This window comes from Echiichthys vipera (genome assembly GCF_963691815.1).
Source record: "Echiichthys vipera genome assembly, chromosome: 9".
In the NCBI taxonomy this organism is placed as follows: domain Eukaryota; kingdom Metazoa; phylum Chordata; class Actinopteri; order Perciformes; family Trachinidae; genus Echiichthys; species Echiichthys vipera.
The window spans coordinates 13,936,370-13,960,696 of NC_139834.1; the positions used below are offsets into that span (position 1 = coordinate 13,936,370).

Consider the following 24,327-nt stretch of genomic DNA (forward strand, 5'->3'; position numbering starts at 1 on the left):
CCAACAATGAAACCTCTGAGTATTAAACATGTTATGATTTAAGTCTTCAAAAAGCCTTACACATTATTATTATTATTATTATTCTAAGTTTTTAACTAGTAAACTCCTTCATCCTCACTATGAATGTTATAGACTCAAGAGCAAAGGGAAGAGACACCCTGTAGTTATGATATGTGTGTATTTATGATTAGGCTATGTGTATGTGTATGTGTATGTGTATGTGTATGTGTATGTGTATGTGTATGTGTATGTGTATGTGTATGTGTACCTGTATGTGTATGTGTATGTATGAATAAATATTTAGCACACAAATACAAATACCCATATTCATCCTACGATGGTTAAGGTGTTTAAACATTAGTTAGTTTAGTCAGTAGTGCAGAATTTCAATTTTTATTCACTGACTGATTGTACGGATATGATAGAGTCTTTGGGTATTTGTTGAAATCCCAGTATTCTTGAGTTAGCTAGGTGTTTGCCATTCAGTTGTATGCTTTAAATTAACCTCATGTGAGTAATGACATTTTTTAATAACTCTGCAATATACCTTTAATTGTCAGATCAGTTGTTAGGTCATGGTAATTCTTCTGAAATAATGCATTATGAAATGCTTTACAAGGTTTTTCCTAAGAGGCGGAGCAACATGGCATGTTCAGGCTTTCATTCATTCAAGGATCAATGAGCATACATTCTAGCATTTGGTGGCTTTTCTGGAAAGCAGTCTCCTGTAGCTCCGCAGCCGATCATATTATTTCAGCTGCTGTGCTGCACTCACCATCAGTGCGCGCTCCACTATGGACCGCAAAAGGGATGACTGGCACAGGACAAGAAGAGAAAGGAAAACCTACATACCACAGAACGATGGATGACAGGAGTACTATGCTGCACATCCTCGAGGAGCCTCAGATGAGAAGAGAAGGGGAGAGACTTCGAACTTTTCAGAATTGGCCAGCAGATGCACCTGTTACATCTGGAGACCTGGCCAAGGCGGGTTTCTTCTTTCTAGGCCCCGGGGATAAAGTCCAATGTTTCTGTTGTGGAGGGATTTTAAGATGTTGGGTACACGGGGACAGCCCGGTCGCCGAGCACAAGAGGCATTTCCCCACTTGCAGTTTCATACTGGGTCAAGCTGTGGGAAATATTCCTCTCCAAGTTGGATCCTCTGACTCTGTGGACGGCCAGCTGCTGAGTCAACTTCAGAGGATGACTATGGATGACCAGGGGACAGCTGGACAAGCGGTCTACCCAGAGATGGAGGTGGAAGATTCCCGGCTCACCACTTTTCACAACTGGCCCACCGAGGCCTCAGTCCAGCCAGATGTTCTTGCGAGAGCAGGATTTTTCTACACAGGTGCTCATTGTGTCACTTTGAAGCTTTAACACATTTTTATCCTCCTTCTTTAATGTGTTAATATTTAGCAACATTTGAGTGTGCGTTTGTATATTTCAGTGAAATATTCAGCACTGACCCAGTCACTGCTAGATTGACCTCTCTTTGTGAGAGAGTTCATGGTACAATTGTCCTGCTGAGTCATGATGTTGTGGACAGAACAACCTGGACAAAGCTGGGGCTGCTAAAGAAGTAGGGTTTCCACAGCTTCAGGCAGTACACAGAGTGTGGACACACTATAATGAAAATCAACACAAAATGATGCAATCAAACAAAGTGACCCCATGTTTTTAGTAAGCTACTATTGTTAGTTGTGTTGAGACTATGGGTTGATTCACCTTTATTGTCATTTATGCAGGTTTTAATTTGTACATTATATTGATTACTTGTATGCCTTGACCTATATAGCCACATTTTGTCTTTTCATTTAGGAAAAAAAGAGTGTAAAGACGTGTTCAATTGTTAAACTGTAAAGATTCACAGAGTTTCTGTCATTAGACTCTTCTCACCGCTGTCTTGTTCATTCTGACAGGTCACGGTGACAATGTCAAATGCTTCTACTGTGATGGAGGGCTGAGGAACTGGGAGCCAGGAGACGACCCTTGGCAGGAACATGCCAAGTGGTTTCCACGGTAACAGCAGGATTTATCACAAGACACAATTTGCCTATTTTTGCACTGGCAAACGAAACATTATCAAGTTTTTCATGAAAATAGGCAAATGACTGTATATACAGTGTCACGTTTTTGTTTTGTGTTCTGAATTTATGCTTCAACGGATTATAAAACAGCATCTTTATATTTCTCAGATGTGAGTTTTTAATCCAGACGAGAGGGCAGGAATACATCAGCAACATACAGGATACTCATTTCCATCTGGGTGACACTGTGGTGAGAGCCTATATCCATCTTATCTGCTCAGAATAAAGTTGGTTTGTCAAGGAGCATACATTAAAATCACACATTACAGTTGTTCATTGCTGTATTTAAATCTGTCATGACTTTCCTTGTAAATTAAAAATGTGTACTTTTCTCAGGGTGGATCACAGACCCCCACAGGCAGAGACATCGGATCCAGAAATGGTGAGTCACATAGAATTGAAACGAGGCAGGGAATGATGGGTATGTACCAAGACAGAACATTTACAGTATTCCTACCAGGTAGACCTGGACAGCAAGATAGCAGCCTGCTTTGGTGTCAATAATTGTATCCTGCAGTGCAAAGACTTAAAGTGTCAACATCCGGACTTGCTTGTTAACACAAAAGGAGAAAGGTGGAGCGAACATTGTGAGTTGCATTGCAGGTTGTGCAAATGGAGAAAATAAGGGCTGCAACCAGTTGATTCAATTATCCTTAGCTCAACCTAGTACAAACCACTTGCACAATATATATACATCACACCACAGCACTATTCACATCTCAATTGAATGTTGGAAGAATTACTTTTCTTTGAGAGGCTACTGAAAATTACCTGAGCTAATGTTTGCTATAGGATTGCAGGTATTAGGGAGAGCTATGGAAACCATTCGTTGCCTATGCATACAATGTGTACAAGTTACAATTATAATTGATTACAGCAGATTGACAAAAGAGGTCTGTGGTTTGAAATATTAATATATTGACAAACAAATGTAAGCTGCACATTTGTCCGTTATTTGCCCACATATAAAATCAAAGTTCCTTAATTAATAAAACATCAAGTGGATATGTAGATGTTTTTTTTTTTGCCATATCGGTGGTTGATCACTGGTCTTGTCTTCCTCACTTCTTTCCCCCTCTAATCCCCCAGATACGGTTGGTGGTCTAGGAGCTTCCTCTGCCATGCTTTCTCCTGTGGTGCAGACTGTGCTGCAGATGGGCTTTGAAGCCAGCCTGGTGGAGAGTCTGGTCCAGACCAAGTACCTTTTGACAGGTCAGCATTACACTTCTGTATCTGACCTGGTCACTGACGTACTGCAGGCGGAGCAGGAGGACAGACAGAGGGGGCCGCAGAGCAGAGGTAACAGCCAGTGGTGGAAAGTACAAGTACATTTACTCAATGGTACTTAAGTACATCTGTGTGGTACTTTGAGTAATTCCATTTTCTGCTACTCTATAATTCTGCTCCACTGCAATACAGAGGAAAATATTGTAGTTTTTACTCAACCACGTTCATGCGATGGTTACTTTTCAGAATTCATATTTTACATTAAACACATATAAGTTTATAAAATACAATACATTTTTAAGATTAAACTAGTGGTTTCCCAACATTTTGGCCTGTGATCCTTTACAAGAAAGTTGATTTGTTGGTGCCTTTTGTGGTGTGACTTGTCTATGAGTTGTAAGCAGTTCGAAATACTTTTACGTTTGATACTCAATGTAGTATACTAAAGTATACTAAATGATAACTTAATGATACTTTTATACTTTTACATAGCATTTTAAATCCAGGACTCAAACTTATAGTATTTTAATATTGTTGTATTTATACTTTTACTCAAGTAAAGGATCTGAATACTAATTCCACCACTGGTAACAGTGAACTAGAGGAATCAGTGATCAAATGCTGAATCACTGTTATTTTCCACAGTAACCTCTTCAAATATAATCTGCCAAATCATTTTGGTGACAAAAAAAAACACGAGCAATGATGTGAGCAAAATGAGTAGTAACCCAAATAACAATGTGATAAGGGATATCTAAATTTAAAACATGTTTGACTGTTTTTCCTTCTTTATGTTTGTGACCTTCAGAGCCAGAGACAAGGCAGGGCTCCAGTGCTGGAAATGTGAGGACACAAACACCCTTCAGAGAGAAAGGTCAGAGGTCAACACCTATATGATATGCTGGGAAAAAAGCAACTTTTCTGATTGAAACACTTTTCATAATCAGTAACACTTGCTGATATATTATTGCTATATCCCGCAGACACAACACTATGGCTGTACATTGTTTTCTGTTTGTTGTTTCTCCAACAGTGAAGGACCCAAGCCCAGAGGAGCTGCTGCGGCAGCTGCAGGAGGAGAGGACCTGTAAGGTGTGTATGGACAAACTTGTGTCCATCGTTTTCATTCCCTGTGGTCATTTGGTCGTGTGCGGTGATTGCGCCGCCAGCCTGCGTCACTGCCCCATCTGCAGAGCCGTCATTAGAGGCAGCGTTCGTGCTTTCATGTCCTGAGGCTGCAGTGAGAAGCCACTGTTATACGGGTGTTGCACGAGTGGCCTTGAGTTTTCCTCTCTACTTATTTTGCCTGGTACTGATACAAATAAAGATTATTGCTGGTTGCTTGTCAAGAGTTTACAGATATTTTTCTATAATAAACGTTTTAATTCTGTTCAATATGTGTGCTCGTCAGTCACAACATTTTTTTTAACACGTCTACTGAATGACACAATATCATTAAAAGAGCACATTCTTTTATTAACAAACACCTATTTACATGAACACAAAGAACAGTTCTGGATAAATAGGATTACACAATCAGGTCACATGGGGTTGAGGCAACACAGGACACAAAATAGAAGAGAGAGATACAAAAAAAGACCTTTTCCACTTTCTATACAAAGAAAAAGAATTATCCACAAACAGGTGGACTCTTTTTCAGTGGAGACTAGCACATACGCACACAACCGTAACAGGTTTAAACTAATTCCAGTCACTTGGGGTTTAGGAAGAGGCTGTATTGCACTTATAGGAAGACTAATTTTGACATAGTAGCTATTACTATTAATACTGATTATGTTACAATATGAGGTGCTTTGTGTTTTTACTAACCCACACACCAGCTACTCGACCAGGGATGTGTAAACTTTAAATCATAAAGACATAGACAAGACATATAAATTATTGCATCTTGCCAATAGAGAGGTGACCAATAAAAATCAAAATGGATCACTCTCATCTTTCTGAAATTAGTTGGCAGAAGTGGTCAGAAGATTTTCAAAATTCTAACCGTTTTTGTCTATACGGCAGTGAAAAACATTAAAAATCACAGAGGAATCTGACACGCAGTAGGATATTTTTAGGTGCTGATAACAAAAAGGACAGATAACAGCATGAACTTCTCTGTTCACGGCTCTTCTGATTCTCAAAAAATAGCTTAGTAGACAATTTCAAACATAGCACTAAGAAATATTGTAATCAGACAAATAGCATACTTAAAATGTTATGGGTGAAAAATGATCTTGACCTAAATAAGAAAGAAAAGGAGTGCAGGATTGGAAATACATAGTAGCTCGGCTCCCTGGAGGAGACGTGAGCTCCCCAAAAAGCCTCATTTGAGACATTGAGAGGGAACTCTAAAATATTGTAATTTTTGGTGGTGGTTTTTCTGTATAAATTTACATTTTCCTGTATATTTAGGTCCCTGAAATAAATAATAGAAAAAGTTGTCTTATGTCTTGATAAAGGTCCTTGTTACTGAAATGTCAGCTCTAAATAAATCAATGCAGAGGTGACAAGTGTGCGCAGGAATTTACTTTTTTTCTTTGGGATATGTTTTACATAAGACTAAAATTTGAGGCTGTGGGCATGTTCATAATTGTTATGGGATGTAACCTAGGTGCGGCCTGTTTAACAAAGTAACACAAACGAATGCCTGTCCACTGTGCGTTGGCATTTTTACCATTTCCGCGGAGAGCATTAAAAACACCACTGCAACAGTGAATATTTATGCTGTTTCTTTGTTGTCCCGGGATAAATGTTCTCTGTAGGAATTTAAATGTACTGACAGTATTTTTTGCACGTTAGGCCGGCGCATTAATATATGCATGTGCATATGTACAGTACCCTCCCAACTCCGAAAGATAGGGGCACTCCAGAAAGCTGTAATGTGATTGGAACACTAACCAATTGTTACACTGAAACAATCAGGGCAAAGAGCTGCCTCATCCTACATGACAATTATCCAACAAAAAACATACTATTTTAAGATTAACAGTTATCTGCAGGCAGAAAAAAACATTTATGGACTCAGTAGAAACTCAGTAGCCTTGCAACTTGTACATGAACACTTTGAACACCAGAGAGCAGTAGTGATTCACACAACTGGTAAGGCAACAGGGGCTCTGACTTTAGTTCTGAAAGATCTGACATTAACGAAAAGTTATACTGTTCAGTAGAAGAGATGACCAACGTGTGTGTTCTTGCCTAAATAAAAATGTGGTACGTTGCTGGGTCAGAATAAAATAGTAAGAAATTACTTAGCAGAAGCTTTCAGTTACTGTTAAACCAGCACATATACAGCCAGCTGAAGACATCAGTTTTTCTATTTTGTCATTTCTTTATATGTTATACACATACATACAATACAAACCCTGTAAAAAACATGCTATAAAACAATCACAACTGAGACTATCACCATTGAGAATCTACACTGTTGAACTGACAGGTGGTTTACTCAGGTATAGTCTGCGCTACGTCTGCACTGAAGACCATACCCATACAAATCTGTTGTATGCAATATGAATAGGAAAACTATTTCTATCGCTATCTTGGAAGTTAAAAATATGCTGTGTAACCTCTGCTTGAGTGTGTGTAATGATCACCCTTGTCAGCAGCCCGGTGTGTCAGTGGTTAGGGAAGAAGTGAAGTGAAAACAAAGCTTTCAGCAAGTCGTCTAACACCGACACTTCAGAAATACTGACTTGGCTGTTGGTGAAAATAGTCACAACAATAAGACTCCAAAAATAAAAATTAGATTTACATGCTGTTTCGTGTTTGAACACCTCTTCCACAGTTTACAACCGTTTTTTTCCTGCATTCTTGATAGTTCAAGTTTCAAGCTCTAAATCCAGCCCCCCCTTATGTTTCATTATTTACATTTTCTATTTTTGACAGATGCCCCTGTAGGTTTGGTGCTTTTGTTCCCTCCCCTCCCTTTTCCTGCTGTTCTTGTGTATTTATGCACACGGATCCTGGTCTAAAGTAAACAGGCAGCACACAATAGCTCAATCCACGGGCTCCACTGTAATTCAGCCCTCCAGCCAAGATCTAAGCCAAACCAGCAATAACATGCTAAATCACTGAGTCCTCTAAGACACAGTACCACAGACTGGGAATGCTGGGCAGTCCATGATTACAAACATAATGTTCTTATATTCTGTACATGTTCTATACAGTCTTGAGGAGTATTAGACCATTATGAGCAGGTCACAGCAACGGGACCTCAGCAGAGAACTCAATACCGAGAAAATTATTGAAACGTTCCTAAACACACAATATGAGGCTTTGTTGCACTGTAATACCCCTTTTCCCGGAACCCATCATCCCTCCCTGGAAAACAATGGAACCTTACTGAGAAGGGTTGGCGTTTTTGGTCAGTACAGCAGGAAATGACATGTTTAAAAGACCGAAATCAAGAAGGGGAGGAATGTCTGGCGTGCCCAAGTGAACTGGGGTGTTTGTGTCACGACAGCCATTTCGTCTCCGTGGGAATTTGCTGGGTCGCCTCCCAGCTGGACGCGCTCTTATTTACGTAGACCTGCAGAGGACAAAAACATGGGAAGAGGAGAGAGTTAGCGTTTGTTAGGCAACGCACGCGCACACACACACACACACACACGCACACGCACACACGCGCGCGCACGCACACACACACACACACACACACACACACACACACACACACACACACACACACACACACGTCTGTCACTGAAAATGGCATAGACTTACATTCATTTCCTGGAGACTTACCCTAACCCTAACCACTCCCCAATTAACTGGGTTTTATTCTAGAAATGTGTCTTGAATGTGGCCGAAGTCAGAAAGACACACATGCATACACTTCTCTGGATGAATCTCTCCTGGATATAACTCCCGGTAGATTGGAGGAGACGAAAACTTCCTCCCATTAGAGACGGAGCTGATTAAACTGTCAAGAAGCTAATAAAATATTCATCTCATGTTGGCAGAGAATTATTACATGCCTTCTCAGACTTATTGTTATTAAGTTCTCTGCACAACTTAATTGATTAATACAATTCTTGACAGATTTGTGAGGGTCTTGTGAGGGTCTATGTGCTTCTATCAGTAAGTGCCTGCGGCGTGGTGACACTTGTGTACTACATACACTGAACAGTGTCATGAAAGGCTTTTGTATTCCCTACAGCTATGACAGGATGTGGCATGTTTCAGAAAGACATTTACTCCCCAGACATGACTCAAAGCTCTCGGTATTGAGCAAGGAATCGTCTGCACAATCACTACATGTCTGTTTTGTTTTATAACCGCCTGAATCCTGATCAAATACTAAAAAAAGGCCCTGGAACAGGTAACTCTGCCTTGAGGTGAGACTACTTGTTCTGTAAATTGTAAGTGACCACGAAATGCAACAGATAATATGAATATTCACATGCACCTGCTCTTACGATCTCAATTAAAATGCACAGAGACCTATGGTGGCATGACCCATTCATACTTACAGGTACATGGGCTTTAAGAGGAGATGAGATGGTTTCTCATTGACATGGTAGAGTGGGAATGGGTCAAATCCACCAATGAAATCAACTGAAAACAAAGGATTAAACATAAAATATGGAGTAAATCAAAAGACAGACAGTAACAGAACAAGACACTGAAGAAAATCAAAAGACATACATGATTAAAAGAATGATAAAACACAGCTGAATGAGGAATGGAATGGAAACTGAAGACACAATAGAGACAGTCTTTTTTCGTTTTAACAAATAAAAATCAACCCTAAAAATAAAAACAGTCCCACTCCAGACATGTTTTAAAGTATGTAGAAACTGCTCTGCTATAATTCATATTTTGTTTAACAGGGTAATCCCACAAAGAAAGTAAAAAAAAAAAACGGTCCAGGAGCACATCTACTCTTTCACCCTCACTGAGAAAATTCTGGATCTGGCCTTCCCCCAAAATTTGCACAGAAACAAGTCAGTATATTTATTATCAGACATTTCAGAGGACATAAACTAAAGACAAACACATTTTTGAGTGGAAGGGGTTTTTTAACTCTTTTTTTTTTATCTGTGTGTCTGCCCAGAACAGGTGAGGGCTGGCCAGCTGTCAGAAAGCCTTATTATCTCTCAGAAACAGAGGTGACCTTCAGCCACCAACCGCATGCTCGAGCCCTTCTGTTTATTTTCTCACTGAAGAGTTCAGACTCTAGGCGACAAAGAGAGGGGGATATGCTGGTAACCAAAGTGCTGTGTGTTTTGATGTCAGGATGATGTTTTTGAGATGAAGGGAAAATGCTTGCGGCTCCAGAGGGGACACAAAGGGGGAGATGGGAGAAAGAGCGGGGGAGACTGGGCACATCACGGTTGTCGGTCTGTCGGGGGGGGGGGGGCAAAGAGATTAAGTTGGAAGAGTGTATGAGAAAGAGGCCAGCATGTAAACACCACGGGGGGAGGAAAAGGAGAATCTGAGATCGAACCTGATTCAGTGGAAATGACACCAAACAAATATCTAGTTCAACAGGATAACCCCCCCCCCCAAAAAGGGCAGATCTGTTTCTGGGAACCAACAGCTGTAGGGGAAAAACAGATGCAGGCCAGCCATGGAAACCACTGTAAGGCCAAATCAGTTCCATCCTGATAAGAGCAGGCAAGGGTGGTCTGCTGAATACTGATAGGTACGCAGGATGAGTGCAGAGAGCCACAGGGTGTGCTGTCCCTTTCCTTTGACCCTGCCTTGGTTTCCTGGGATTCTCTGTTTCATTTGTACGCCACATACACACCCCACCCACCCACACAGACAAACACACATACAAAGACCTGCTTTCCCTGCTCTTTACTGTACCAAGGATTTTCTCATCACAAGCAGGTGGGGACCCATTCCCTGCCACGATAAACTGTGCTGAGGAATAGAGTTAGATTATAATGATGGTTGCCATTTTTAGACAGACCAGGAGCTCTAGGAAGGGGCGGGTGTGTGTGTTTGTCAGTCTGTCAATTTTAACATCTTGGCTCAGAGTAAAGTATCATGACAACTATTGGATGGATTGGTTTCCAGAGAACAAATTCAAATGTGTCCTGATCACCACAAACAGGTCAAATGTTCAGTTCATGACAGGGTACCTTGAAAATCAAAATGGGTCTTGTGCAACATTCACAGGAGAGCAATTTAATAATTTCATGATTAGCATTGGAGATCACAGCGTATACACCATCTTAACGCAGGGACACGCCAAGCTGACAGTCAGCCATCGGTGGAAGTTGGGCATCTATTTTATCAGTTGATTCAGCGTGGTGAATCAGCAGTTGACCTAGCAAAGTGTGACGGTGAGAGAAATCACTCTGATTGGCAGTTCAGAGAAGAGACAGACAGCTAAAGCCAAGAGGCTGTGAGATTGTTTTCACCTTGTGAGTCTGTGTCATCAGGGAAAACGTGGTCCTGGAGACACCTATTTAGTGAGACCTAACACAGAGGCGGTTTTGAGGTCTGTCTGTGGACAGATTTTAGTTATGCAACTTTACAGGTGTGTAGTTTTGCTAGTTAGTGGATTTGCTTGAGTGGCTGGTAAAATTTAAACATTGACTAGCCGTTTGGCCTGTGGACCAAATAGTTCATTTTGCACGTGGTCATCACTAGATATTTGAAGACAGCTTGGTGTGTCCCTGCCTTTAAAGCTCAAAATCTGAACCCCAACAGATGCCCCTAAGTTCCACTACCTGCTCTTACTCTAATGAAGACATCCTGTCAAAACATCAGTTGTTGCACCTTGCACCAACCTGTGTTCCATCCCTCCTACATGCTTTAAAGTGCATGTCAGCCTGTTAATTGCCTTTTTCCCAGTACTTATTATACTTACAGAACCTTGAATTTCTAAATGTATGTTTTCAACGGGCAAAACTGAGCCTTTTGAGAACACCTCCATATCTCATTGTAACGTGCTTCACCTTTGGGGAATATTTGATACTTGCTGAGGCAATCTGTTCTTTATGCTTGCTCTGTAAACAGCAAACAAAAACAAAATCTGTTTAAATGAAATGGTGGAAAGCTGCAAGTTCAATGGCCCGTTCATTCTCAATCAAACTCTTGTAATGTTTAGTCATTTCCGTGTGGATGGCAAACTTTCTTTTAAAATGATCACTAAACACCAGTGTAATTTGATTGTGTCCCCTCTTCTGCGGATAGTAGTCTTGAAAACAGCTGAACAGCGCATATGATCTTGCAAGCTCAGTTTCTACCAGGCAAAGGGAAGCCAGCTGATTTCACTTGTGCGGACCCATGCAAGGTATGTAGGTCAATACTTAAGGCATCTATATGGTGCATCTTAACAAGCAGGGAGTAATGTAAGACGATTATGTCTCAGTTCAAGTGGAAACTGGTTGAAATAGAAGTTTCTGTACTGAACCAGGTGAGAAACTGACAGTATACTGTTACAGCTCCTAACGTGTGTGCATGTGCATGTGTGTGCGTGTGTGTGTGTGTGTGTGTGTGTGTGTGTGTGTGTGTGTGTGTGTGTGTGTGTGTGTGTGTGTGTAGGGCTGGTGAGCTGACTGTGAAATGAAACACAGGCACAGAGATAAAGGGGAAAAGACCAGGAGGGGAAAACAGGCTTGGTAAGAATAAAAGAGCCGAGGGTGAGGAAGATCAAGAGAGAAAAACAATGAGAAACAATGAGAGACAGAGATAAAGCGCAGACAGTTCAAGATTTCAGCTTGTCTGTAACGCTGGAAGAGGTGAGTTACAAGACCCAGCTCTCTCTCTCTCTCTCTCTCTCTCTCTCTCTCTCTCTCTCTCTCTCTCTCTCTCTCTCACTCTCACTCTCACTCTCTCTCTCTCTCTCTCTCTCTCTCTCTCTCTCTCTCTCACACAATCTCTCTCACACACTCTCTCTCTCACTATCTCTCTCTCACTCTCTCTCACACACTTATGCTTTATGCTTTGTTATCTTGCATATGAAAACTTTAGGTCGGTTTGATGGAGAGTGTTTTCAAAGTTAATCATCCATGCAGAGAGGAGAAAGGTTCCATTGAAAGATAGACCAGGAGATCATCTTGATTATGAAAAAAATATTGATTATGAAAAAATACAAATATATATAATAATATATATATATATAATAATATGTATTTTTGTTTTTGTGCATTGGGGGTTTGTGTTAAAGGCCTTTTGTTTGTGCCTTGGTCAATGCAACGGCCATTTGTCACAATGTCCAGCACACTTCCGATTCTAAAACATATCTGCACTGACCCAGTCACAATACCCACTATCCAAACAACTCACAGGGATAGTTCTGATTTTTTGAAGTGGGGTTGCATTACCTACAGTAGATGGCAGTTGGTATGCTCGCAAGTTGGAGAAGCAGGCAGGAGTACCAGCACGGAAGGAAAGTAATCTACTGCCGTGGATGGGGGCAGCATCAACATTTATTTTAGCCACCTAGAAAAACAATATCACCTTTAAGTGTACGCTGTATTAAGCGTACGCTGTATTTGTATTTCTCTTGTTGTTAAGACGGCCCTTTCCAACGGGGAATGAAAGCCGTTATCTGTGCTCTCTTCAAATCCACCAGACACCAACAAAAACAATAATTTTACCTTGCAGAACACGGAAGCAGCTAAATGGAATTCAGCCATCATTCATTATCTTTATCTTCCTACTTCTACTTGTTTGATGTATTAAAATAACCCTTTAAGGTGATAACATTCAAAACGTGGTGAGAATTCCTTTTTATATGTTGTGACCTTTTTAACTCTTTTTACAACTTGAGGACACACTTCTACCTATATGCTCTCCGTGCATCCCTCCAGTGTCTGTGTCTGCTGTGGAGGATTTTCTGGGGATGTGACTCAGCACAGAGGGCGGCAGCATAATTAGCAGACATGCTAAAGCGAGCTTATCCCAGCGCTAGGCCTCTAACTCCATGACCTACTTTACAAAGAGGATTTTCCCCACCACTCATTCTGGCGGTGTGTCTGCTTACCACCGATAACTCTGTAACAAATTCACACACACAAATACACACAAACACCCACAAGCCAACACTTAGTCAGCCACGCACACATGCGGCCTATAGGTGTGAGTGTAAATACACATATGCACTTATGAAGCGACAGAGGGAGAAAGGACATCGCATCACAGGGTAACAAAGCCTGAAAGCCATGTCAAATCCTAAAATGATGGTATATGATGCTTGTTATTCTGTCCTTTGTGTCTTCTTGGCTTCTTGTGAGTATGTGTGTGTGTGTTTGTGTGTGTGTGTGTGTGTGTGCGCGCCAAGGGTGTGTGTTTAATTCCGCTATTCTTTACGCAAGCCTGAGCACTCAAATCTAACTCACCCGTCTCCCTGGAGAGTGAGAGAGTGCTCGGCATGAGAGGAATTCTTGTCTTATCTCCTTACTGGTGAAAAGCTCATCTTGTCTCATGTTGTTTGTTCCTGCATATTGCCCCGTCTCCCTTTCCCCTCATCGGCTTGCTCCTCACAAATACTTCTGTCTGCTCCCCTCCATACTCCTCTTCTTCCCTTCTGTCTTTCTGTGCCTCCTGAGTATTTTCCCTACCTTTCTTCTCTTGGTGAGGTGCAATCAACTGTGGGAGTTATTGACCAGCAAGGCGCTTAATGAGGCTGATAAAACGAGGGACCAGAGACCTCTAACTTTTTACAAGCACACCTCATTAAAGCTCGAAAGGCAGAGATGGGAAAAGGGACAGAAAGGAGAGAGGGAGAGAGCAAAGATTTCTTAAACACACTGAAATTGGATTCTCATACATGATTATTCCATCTAACTGTGAAGAAACCGAGAAAAGGAAGAGAGGGAGAAGCAAAGAGAAGGAAAAGTTCTGAGTAGGAGGAGAGGTGCTGAGGCAGCCAGGGAGCTTGACGCAGAAACTTGCTTTAATCTACACATCAAATGAGAAGGCAAAATGAGAGCCGGTTTCTGTGTTGCAACCACGGTGTGTGTTTGTGTGTGTCTGCACACCTGTGTCTGCATGAACATATTTGTGTGAATGTGTGCAGGCAAAGGGCTGATTAGAATAACAAAGAGCTAGCAGTTGGAAGGGATGTAGTAGCTTTTAACTCCAGCCCTGCCTGGATGAGAGAAGACTTGCCAGATAATTAAAACCAATAAAAATCCCACCATTTTGTGTTTTCACCCCAGGTTTTTTTAACCAACCTTTTGTTATTGCTATGTTGTTATTTTCATCTCTGTTTGAGTGTGGATGACTGTTATAAGTTTAAACAAACACAATCTGTGTCAGACGGGATGAACAATGTTCAAATGTCACAAAAAACAAAAGAAAAAGCAATTGGCGGGGAAAGTTTTTTTTTTTTTTTTCTATTTCAGTTGACTCGACAGTCATGGTATTGCCCTCTAGGGATTACTTAGGGGTGACTGGTGATTAAGTGGTACTGCCCAGAGCTGGGGGTGGTGATGCTAACCGCTCAAAGCCAGTGAATCTCTGGTATGTGACCACCAAAGAACTGCCTGGACTCCTATACCCCTCGTCTACAGGAACACACACAGAAACCACACCACAAGTCCTCCAAATTACAAGAGTCTGCTGTTTAAGATGCAATTAGTGCATGTAGTGCTTTGTGCATTACACTGTGTTCAAATCAAATTAGAGTTTGTGTCTTACAAAAGGGATTGACATAATTATAGCCAGGCTCAAGATACTTCATAATTAGTATTCTAACAAGCACATACAGTATGTATGAAAATGTGCCGGAAAAAATCCATTTAATCTTTGCTTATCATCACAGAATACAGTCAGCCATTTGGTTTTTAAGCACTGACTTAAATTTAGAAGGGAAAATATGTAAAGGCAATTCTCATACATGTGGACATCGCTATGCGGCCTGGAGAGTTACTGCGGTGCTAATCAGATATTTACGACAGCCACTAACCCTTAGATCAAATGTTTCCTGCCCTCTGATTGGCTAACCTCCAGCAGGACCTCTGACCTGCTGCCAATGAGGTCACAGCAGCTGTGTCCTTCTCTGGTTTCTCCTCCTTCTCTTATGACTAATTTCACGATTCCCTGTTGTCTTTCCCCACACCCTTTTCTCCCTCTCTGTGTGCTGTATGCACGACAGGAAAAAGAATGTGAGTCAACTCTCGCCCCCCATCTGACTCTATGTTAAAGCTCATTTTCAGGTTCATACTTGTATTTTGGGTTTCTACTAGAACATATCTGCATCAGTTATGGCGTTGAATGATTGACACAAACATTATGATGTCACAGTGAGGTTGAACTTTGACCATATGGATAAAATGTCATCACTTTTTTGTGTCAAACACATTTTGAGAGGTCACAGTGACCTTTGACCTCCAAAATCTAAACAGTTCATCCTTGAGTCAAAGTGGATATTTGTGCCAAATGTAAAGACATTCCCTCAAGTTGTTACTGAGATATCGCATTCACGAGAATGGGAAGGGGGGGCAACACATGGAAGCCTGTCCAGGGCTGTTGCCGGTGTTTATTTTTCTCATACTTTCCGTCCGAATATACCTGTGTTCACCCTCTTTCTGAAATGCTCCACTTTAGCGCCTGTCTCTTTAAGGGCCTCTTGTGAAAAAGCCCAGTTTGCTCTGACTGGTCAGCGCTTCCAGGTCTTCCGCATTTGCACACTTTGCCTTTCTGCAACATCTTTGCAGGCGGGGAATGACCATAACAGCACTTATATATAGTATAGTTGTGACAACAACTGTACTGAAGTCTTGACAGCTCGATTAAAGGCACAGTTTCCGAATTCACTGTGCTTTTCTCTGTGGATTGAGCGTTTTGATATTTTCACAGTATTTATATAGCACCTCCACCTGCTTTATTATCAAATAATTCATGGGAATCTCACTTGTTACAATATGGGACCTTCAAAGGTTTAACAAAGACCAACACAGCCAGGAGACACTGCCATACTGAGCCACTTCAGAGGAAGGATGCACATGTTCGACTAGCTGCAAGAGAGATGCACGAGGAGGGAAGGTGTTTGTGAATAAGAGAGTGGGGGGAGGTGCAATCCTGCGGTATAAAAAACACCCACCCTGGCCAGGCAACAGACAGCTGGAGCGACAAACAAGGGAGCACATGGAGAGAAGAAAGTGAGAAAAAGTGAAAACCAGAGTACATTAAACAAGGTTTACAACAACAGCAAGGACCACACAGGCTGACGTAGAAGGGAGATGAGGCGACGAGTGAACACGTGAAAGAGAAAGGAAAGAATGGGCTGAAGGAGGTGTGGAGACGGAACACATGGCTCCTTCTAGAGGGAGGGAAAGAGAGAGAGGGCCCAGCTGGTGTGGGGGAGGAGAGAGGAGGGTGACAGGGGAGAGCTGCAGCAGTAACAGTGTGGGCTTGGAGAGGGAGTTGAAGAAAGATATAGCCCTGTTCCCCAGAACTTGGGTGTTTTCCATCTCATTTGTGACTGGGTCCGAGTGTGATTCATTAACTCTTGTAATGATCTGATTCAAAAATGATTGTGTGTGTGTGTGTGTGTGTGTGTGTGTGTGTGTGTGTGTGTGTGTGTGTGTGTGTGTGTGTAAGGGTGAGGTTAAACGACTCACAGCTGTCCTCCTCCTCAGTGATAGCGCTGACAACATAACAGGCGTAGACGAAGCCCAGGAGCTGTGAACATATAAGCAAACAAAAGAGGTTAGACTCCACAGAGCTGGCAGCATGTAGCTGATAAACAGCTGTGTGTTTGCTTTGATGGACATAAAGATAACACAGAACATCTGGAAAAGAGCGAGCTCTGTGGGGTTGCGGCCTCAACTTTAAGAGATGGTGGTTCTGCATCCTCAGGAGAAAAAATGACACACTGTGCACAACACTTGAGCTGAAATGATTCATTGGTTGTTTGAAAGAAAATTAAGTGCAATTAATTTTAACAATCATATATTTCAGACATTTCTCACAGGCAACTATCAAGCCAAAAACTTTAAAAATGTTCCAGTTTTGAAACTCCAGCTTCTGAAATTTGCTGCTTTTCTCTGTTTTATGACATTGTGATGGGAAGTGAAAAGCAAAATTTTGATGGACATATTTTTCTAAACTTACTTCACCCACAAAATGATCATTTGTATAGATTTGAATTCAGGATTTAATGGGGGGAGGGGGTTGATATAAAAAGTTTTCTTAAATCATCAACAAAAATATTAAAATGAATTAAGAATTAAAAAATCATACTTAGTTGCAGCCATAAAACAGTGTAGTGACGGACACGCGGAGAATAATCACCCAACCCCGCAGTTCCTTTCAGCTCTGCAGAGCTTGATCGCAATTTTCAGCTCATTGTTTTGGTTGCCATTTCTGTCCACAGGACTCAGCTTATTGAGCAAAACCCTCACCTTCTCTATGCTACCTGCCCAGCACCAAACAGCAGACACAAAGTAAGGTGAACATCATGGAGCATTTAGCTGCTAAAAAAACAGATATTTCCCTCAGGAGTTGGTGGAACCCCAAAACAGAGCTTAAAGTAGAGTAAATAGAACTACACATGCATGTGGAGTACAGAAACAAGGATATTGATTGTGTTAATATACAACTGTTTGCTAAAAAAGTTTGCCAACTGAAAAGGTGATAATATATCAGTGAGGTGTTCACAGTCTGCTCTGCTTTACTGTAATATCAGAGTTGGCAATACTTCTAGAGTGTACATACAGTAGAAGCTTATATGCACAAACACACCAGAAAGCAACAAAGTGAGCGCACAAAGTGACTACACACCGACGCACGTGTGGGCAAACAGTACTTGAGAATAGCCTGTGGAACTGGCAGATGGCTGTCGTCGACTCAGAGACAGACACAGTGAGAGACAGGCTCTGTCCACCCAGCCATCCATCCATCATTTGGCATTCTGCCATGCCAATTAAAGCAGCGTCGGGCACACTGCCCTCCTCGCACACTGGGTACACAAACACAAAACCCAAGGGGGGATTGACTGTCTGTGATGGTTGCTATTTATATGACATTCACTCAACCTATAACTTAACTCGGTCTGTATAATTATAAGAGGAACAAAGATGGAGTGCAGTTTGCAGGTCTTCCATCTCTACCATTTGGAGTTTATACCTGTTTTTCATGCGTACAATATATTTATCCTTTATTGAAGTTCTTCCAGATGTAGATTAAATGTTTTATTTATGATTGAAACGCAGGTGTGGTGTCTAGTAGAAAAGGGAATGGCTCTGTCTCTGTGTGGAGTAGATAAGATGCACATAGCTTCTCTCTCACAATGTTTTTCCTCTCTAGTACCTAATTGATGGTCTCACCCCATCCATTACATTGGCGGTGAAATGGAGGTGAATTAGCATATGTATAAAGCCAGTGTCAAACACAAGATGGTGTTAACAGCAGGGGGCACACCCTGTTTTCAGCTGCATTGTACCTCTGTGTGTGTTTCCTGTAAAAGTGAGCGCCAAGTGTGTGCTCATTTAAGTTAATATCTATGCATGAGTGCAGGTTTGTTAATTTTCACAAAGGACTCTGATCACTGTTGGGCTCTTGGATTGAGTTAAACATATTACAGCCAATATGTCACAGCAGAGGACGCTCAAGACTGAGAGCATGTTGTGTAGCATAAGCCCCTTTCACACACGCACTACAAACCTGAAATTATCTGGACGTTACTCTGCAAGGCTGTATGTGAGAACGAAAATGTTCAGTTCAGTCAGACCGGGCATCAAACAGAGTACACTAGTACCAAGACTGGGTAATGTCCGAGTGGGCTCATGTGTGAATACAGCCAATTATTCTCCGGTGTGTCCACCCATGGAGCGAGAGGCTTGTTGATGATGTTTATATCGTCGGCAGACAGATGAGCAAAACAAACAAAGAAAACAAAGAAGAAGGGTGATTTACACAGAGACTGCAATGACAATTTCTAACCGGAAACAAATTAAGAACCAAATTCCCTGACTGCTCTTTTTGGGCTTCCTCCATCTAAAAATCTGCCCATTACTACGCAACGTGACGTGGCCTTTACCACCCTTGTCTCCTTAAATGGAAACATGTTTCTCCACAGACTCATAACAGTTGGATACGTGAAATTTTACAATTTCTAACTTGGGACACACTGCTGGCATTTATTAGTAATAGTCTTACTGTTATTCCTGATGATGCTGAGGACACTTCCTAATACTTGGAAGGAGAGACACCCCCCCCCCCCTTTTACTTTTTTTTCTCTTTAAATTAGTTTATTAATTTTGCCATTAGTGATGGATTTCACTCTATTTGGTTTCATTGTACCTTATGCATCTACTTATGTTATATGTTGTTCAATTAATTAGTTGGTTACCGTGACCACGTCTGACATGGGTTTTTTTGGGAGGGATAGTGGGATTTATGTTGGGGTTTTTGTTTTTGTCCCTGTTTCCTTACTTCAAGACAGATGTATTGACACACTGTACAACTGTTTCACTTTTTTTCTTATTTGACAATCTGCAAATTCAATAAAGAAATGTGAAAAAAAGGGCTGGCTCCATGTCATCATCACGTCCTACCTCCTACACATTCTACCCAGGAGCCCCCCACTCCCTCAAACCAAACAGGGTATTTCCAGTAAGTGGGAATGCGTCTGAGACGGAGATTCTCCAGTTGTTTGCTGCATGTATGACAGAGAAACTCTGAGACTATCTCCGGATCTCTCTCGGCCTCTCTTTCGAACTTGGTGTTGACTTATTTGGAAAAAAATTTGTTCAAGTGTTTGTTTTTTTTGTACGTGTGGTTTTAATTAGTTATTTGATGCTATAAAAACAGGGTGAAACATCATTGACAGCCGTGATCAACCCGTGTTTGGTTGGACAGGCGCACGTCACTACGCTGATGTGACTTTACCGCTCGATCCCTACTGTTCAGACTTTAGTTGCAAAATTACAACATGGAGGAGCCCGTATGCAGGATATTTTGGCTTCATTTTTATATGGTGGGGGAGGGTGGAGCTGTGACATCCAATACAGTCTGTGCTTCTTACCGATGTTTTCATCAAAGAAATTTAGTCAGGGAAACCAGAAAGATGTTAAGGTGGGGATAAAATAAACGATATGAAGTCAGTTTTAAATCTAAAGGCGCACTATCACCTCGACGATAAAACCCCAGAAATGTTATGAAATGTAATATCTTTAATCAGACCGTGGAACTGAATCTGCCATTGTTCAGTAATGGGAAATCGGCACCATTTCTCACTCCTCGACTGATAACTGCTGACAGCAAGAAAGTCTGGACGCTGTATGGAGATGGACTTCAATATCTCCGCTCATGTGTCTCCCAGTTTTCTTTTCTACATCTTCGGTACATTTAGTGTGATGTACATAGAGGTAATAAGATCAGAAGTGAACACTTGGTGGTTTTTTGCTGGAGGCAGTGCTGTCCTTAGCCTATATATGTCAGTGCCCTCAATAACAAGTGACAATACCACTTATATATCCTTACAATATTAAATAATCCTGCTCATATATTGCTTCCCAGCCAGACACACACACACACACACACACACACACACACACACACACACACACACACACACACACACACACACACACACACACACACACACACACACACAGTCCCAAGCTTTCTTCTCCCACTGTCACTTCTGGAGTTCAGGGATCATTTTAGAGATTGATGTCAAATTAATTAAGCTCATAAAGCCCCCACATGTCCTCTGAGGCTGCCTGTGAGGACGTGCCAAACTAAAGCCAACTAATTTAGCTGCCAATCATGTTTTTTTCCCTTGCACTCTGCACTCTTTTTTTTAAGTTAGTCACTATTAGTCACTCCCCATCACTGTCACTCCACAATCTACAAATCTCCTGTTATCTTTCCTCTCCACCTTTCTATGTGCCCTTGTTTTATTGTTGCTCTAAGAGTAAGTGGCGCCCTTCCGTCCGTCTCCTCTGCAGGTTTTTGAGCAGTGAGCAGTGTTCTCAACAACTGACAAAAGGAAGCAGGAAGGCAGAAAACCCGGCACAAAATTCAGCCAACAGATGTGGGAAAACATCAAAAGCAAAGTTGCCCTCCAGTGGGCCCTCATTTACTATTTACTATGTTGGAGAGGAAACTAAAGGATGTATTTGTGATCAGTTCAGCATTATCTTTGTGTCTCCTCTCAGATAATGAGGGCCAAAAGAAGTTCAGGGCTCAGACATTCATGTGTGTATGTGCATGAGAAGAAGGACAGCTGCTGAGCTAGAAAGGAGGGTTACTTGTATTTGCATAGGCTAATGAAGGTCAGGTGTATTCTAAATGTGCCAGTCCAGAAAGACACAAGACCACTTGATACAATGCACACTCACTCATAAACAGTCTACTAGACATTAACCTGTTTCATGATTAGAAGCATGCACTCTTCTTATTTACAACTTCAATAAATCCGCTTTACCGTCAATTATTTGGATGTCTGTTGAGCCATTTCTAAAAACAGAAAATTATTTATGAGTCTAGCTCACTGCAAAGGTCTATACAATTACATCCTATAGCCCCTATCTGGTTTAACCATTTAAAATCTATATAGTCCCGAACAATAAGTGGATTCATTGAATGGTTGATTGTTAAAAAATGCATCAACAATTTTTATAATGGACATCAACTAATCAGAAGATCAGCAGTTCAATCCCCAGCTCCTCCAGTCCGCATGTCGAAGTGTCCTTGGGCAAGACACTGAACCCCAAATTGCTCCTGAAAGCTGCGCCATCACTGTATAAATATGTGACTGAATGATAAGATTAGTTGAGATCCTGATGAGCAGGTGGCTCCTTGCATGGCAGCCTCTGTAAATGTGTGTCTGAATGGGTGACAATATGGACCTGCTACATCCTTAGTCTGGTTAGATTCTACATCATTGTGCTGCTCATGGAAATCATGAGCAGCACAACATGATCCGTTCAGACTGAGTGGAATAACTAAAAAAAAGAGACAAGCAAACACGATGACTTCCTACTTCTTTGGTGGTCCTAAATTGATCCTCTGGGGACCATGAATGTCTGCACACCATTTTGTGACAATTCTTTTTACACTTTTAGATATTTCTGTCTCAATCAAAGTGGATTGCGTGCTGATTTGTCTTTTTTTTTCATTTTACTTCCTAGAATTGAATCATTTCGTTTTTTGCTGGTTGGTTGGACAGAACAAGAAATATGAAGATTGTGAACTGGGACATTTTGATGGGCATTTTACAGGCAACTAATCAATGTGTCGAAAAAATAATTAACAGATTAATCAACAAGGACAATCCTTTTTGGTTGCAGCCCTTTATCTTTCTGTTTTCTGAGTTCAAATTCACAGATGCCTCCTTTCCACAGCTGACTGGTCTGTCCACATGTGTGTGCCGTGACAGACATCTGATTCTATCTACAAGCTAATTAACACACTATTGATTGTGGCTCAGTGTCAGGAGAAAATTCACCAAGTGTACTATGATGAAAGGAATTTGTATGTAAAACATATCACGTGGGAGAGAGAGGGAGCGAAGGCTGGTGCAGATGTGTTGTAGGTTAATTACATAGGACTTTCTGGCTGGCAATGAAGCGCAGGGCCATTGCAGAAAATTAGATGTGTGTGTTTGTGTGTGGCAGATGCATATTTAATGACAAAACATGATGAGATGTGGACTGCTGAGACCAAATCCACCTGTTCTTTTCTACCAGCCCCCTCCCCGCACATATATCTATACAGCTTACCTTGGACTAAATGGGGCTGTACTGATTTGCATCTTCCACATCAAATAACTGCAAATAACAGCATGCTGATGTCAAAAAACACAGCACATCGACACAAGAGGCCAACCGTGCAGAAAGAAAAGCTGTATGAAGAAAGAAAACACTGCTTGTTTGTCACTTGCAGTCCCATTCACAAGATTTTAGGTGAGGTCTGAGTGAAGGGGAGAAAATGGGGCTCTCTGGACCAAGAAACAAATGCAAAGAATGTGAAAGAGGCAGATAAATAAAAATAAGAACACACTCAACAAGAAAAAAGAAAAGCAAACATGGCGCTAGAGAAGGTTTACTTCTTTAATGTTAGTTTTTTTCACTTTCAGATTCTACTATCTCTTCTTTTTGCCTACTCTCAGAAGTTTAAAAAGACCAAATATTAGAGTAAAATTAATCTGAGGAAAATCCATTTCCCTGCAACACAAATTAACAATTAAAGATCTTGGCGGAGACAGCCTTTGAAGTATAATGGCAAGCAGTCATGTTTTTACGATATGCTGAGAGTAGCCTGACACAATATTCACTGGTCCACTGGAGACTAATTCCCTCCTCTGGTCTTTGGGTCTTTCTCTTCTCCTCCCCGTTTCTGGCAGCAGCCAGCAGACCTAATAACTGCTCACTAGTACTGCATCATCAGTCTTTTAATCCTGGGATCTTTATAATCCTTTGAAGCAGATGCTGTAAAACTTACAGAGCAGTTACAATGCATATGTCAGCGCTGACATATTGCAGAGTTTCTTATTACTATTATTATTCCACACAATGCATGGCCATTTCCTGATTCTGGACAAATTACTGCACTTCAAATAGAAGCAGATCAAAGATCCCTCCAGTTGGCTGCCCATGCAGCATACACACAAATAAAAAAAGAACACATATTCCCCACAGTGGTGACGGTTGTTCAGCATGACTCTGAAAACACCACATGGACTAATGGACTTATCAAAGCGAGCACCTTGACCTTTTGGATGAGTGAGGGGGTGGCTGGAGTGGCCAGTCTGTTTTCATGCCACTGAACTGAATGAACCTGAACAGCCACAAAACACACACACCCCACCCTAGAGGCAAGCACAGCCCTGAGCGGTAATCACAGGGGTCAGCCCATGCCGGGCTTGCTGAGGAAACCCCTGTAATCAACCAGGGGCCCTTATTCGTCCCCCACACTACCATGAACAAGGGCTTGGTGATTAAGAAAACGGTATTTTCAATTATTATTTTGGCTTCCAATGATCATGAAGACAAGGTAATCAAGATAAAAAGGTTATTGTGCAGCATTCCAGCAATCTGCTTTCCTTCACAGTGGTGCGCCGACGCACGGTTTTGGATGTGTT

The 24,327-nt window shown here is 41.5% G+C and overlaps 2 protein-coding genes across 3 annotated transcripts in view; one reads left to right on the forward strand and one right to left on the reverse strand.

The window, feature by feature from the left end:
- Window positions 1-810: 810 nt before the first annotated feature.
- On the forward strand, window positions 811-4,550 carry birc7 (baculoviral IAP repeat containing 7; the record flags this gene model as incomplete). The annotated part of the gene is made up of 7 exons (XM_083920272.1): window positions 811-1,351; window positions 1,923-2,022; window positions 2,199-2,280; window positions 2,427-2,472; window positions 3,180-3,389; window positions 4,126-4,191; window positions 4,351-4,550. 7 exons carry the CDS (start codon window positions 811-813, stop codon window positions 4,548-4,550), a joined length of 1,245 nt encoding a protein of 414 aa, XP_083776398.1.
- Window positions 4,551-6,404: 1,854 nt separating this feature from the next.
- nkain4 (sodium/potassium transporting ATPase interacting 4) overlaps window positions 6,405-24,327 on the reverse strand; it is a 50,277-nt gene continuing 32,354 nt past the window's right edge. For both annotated transcript variants that reach the window (XM_083920189.1, XM_083920190.1), the window contains exons 5-7: window positions 16,856-16,916; window positions 8,798-8,882; window positions 6,405-7,854 (exon numbers count right to left, since the gene is read on the reverse strand). In XM_083920189.1, the coding sequence (XP_083776315.1) occupies window positions 7,845-7,854; window positions 8,798-8,882; window positions 16,856-16,916 (156 nt within the window). In that variant the 3' untranslated portion in view covers window positions 6,405-7,844. The remainder of the gene's footprint in view (window positions 7,855-8,797; window positions 8,883-16,855; window positions 16,917-24,327) is intronic.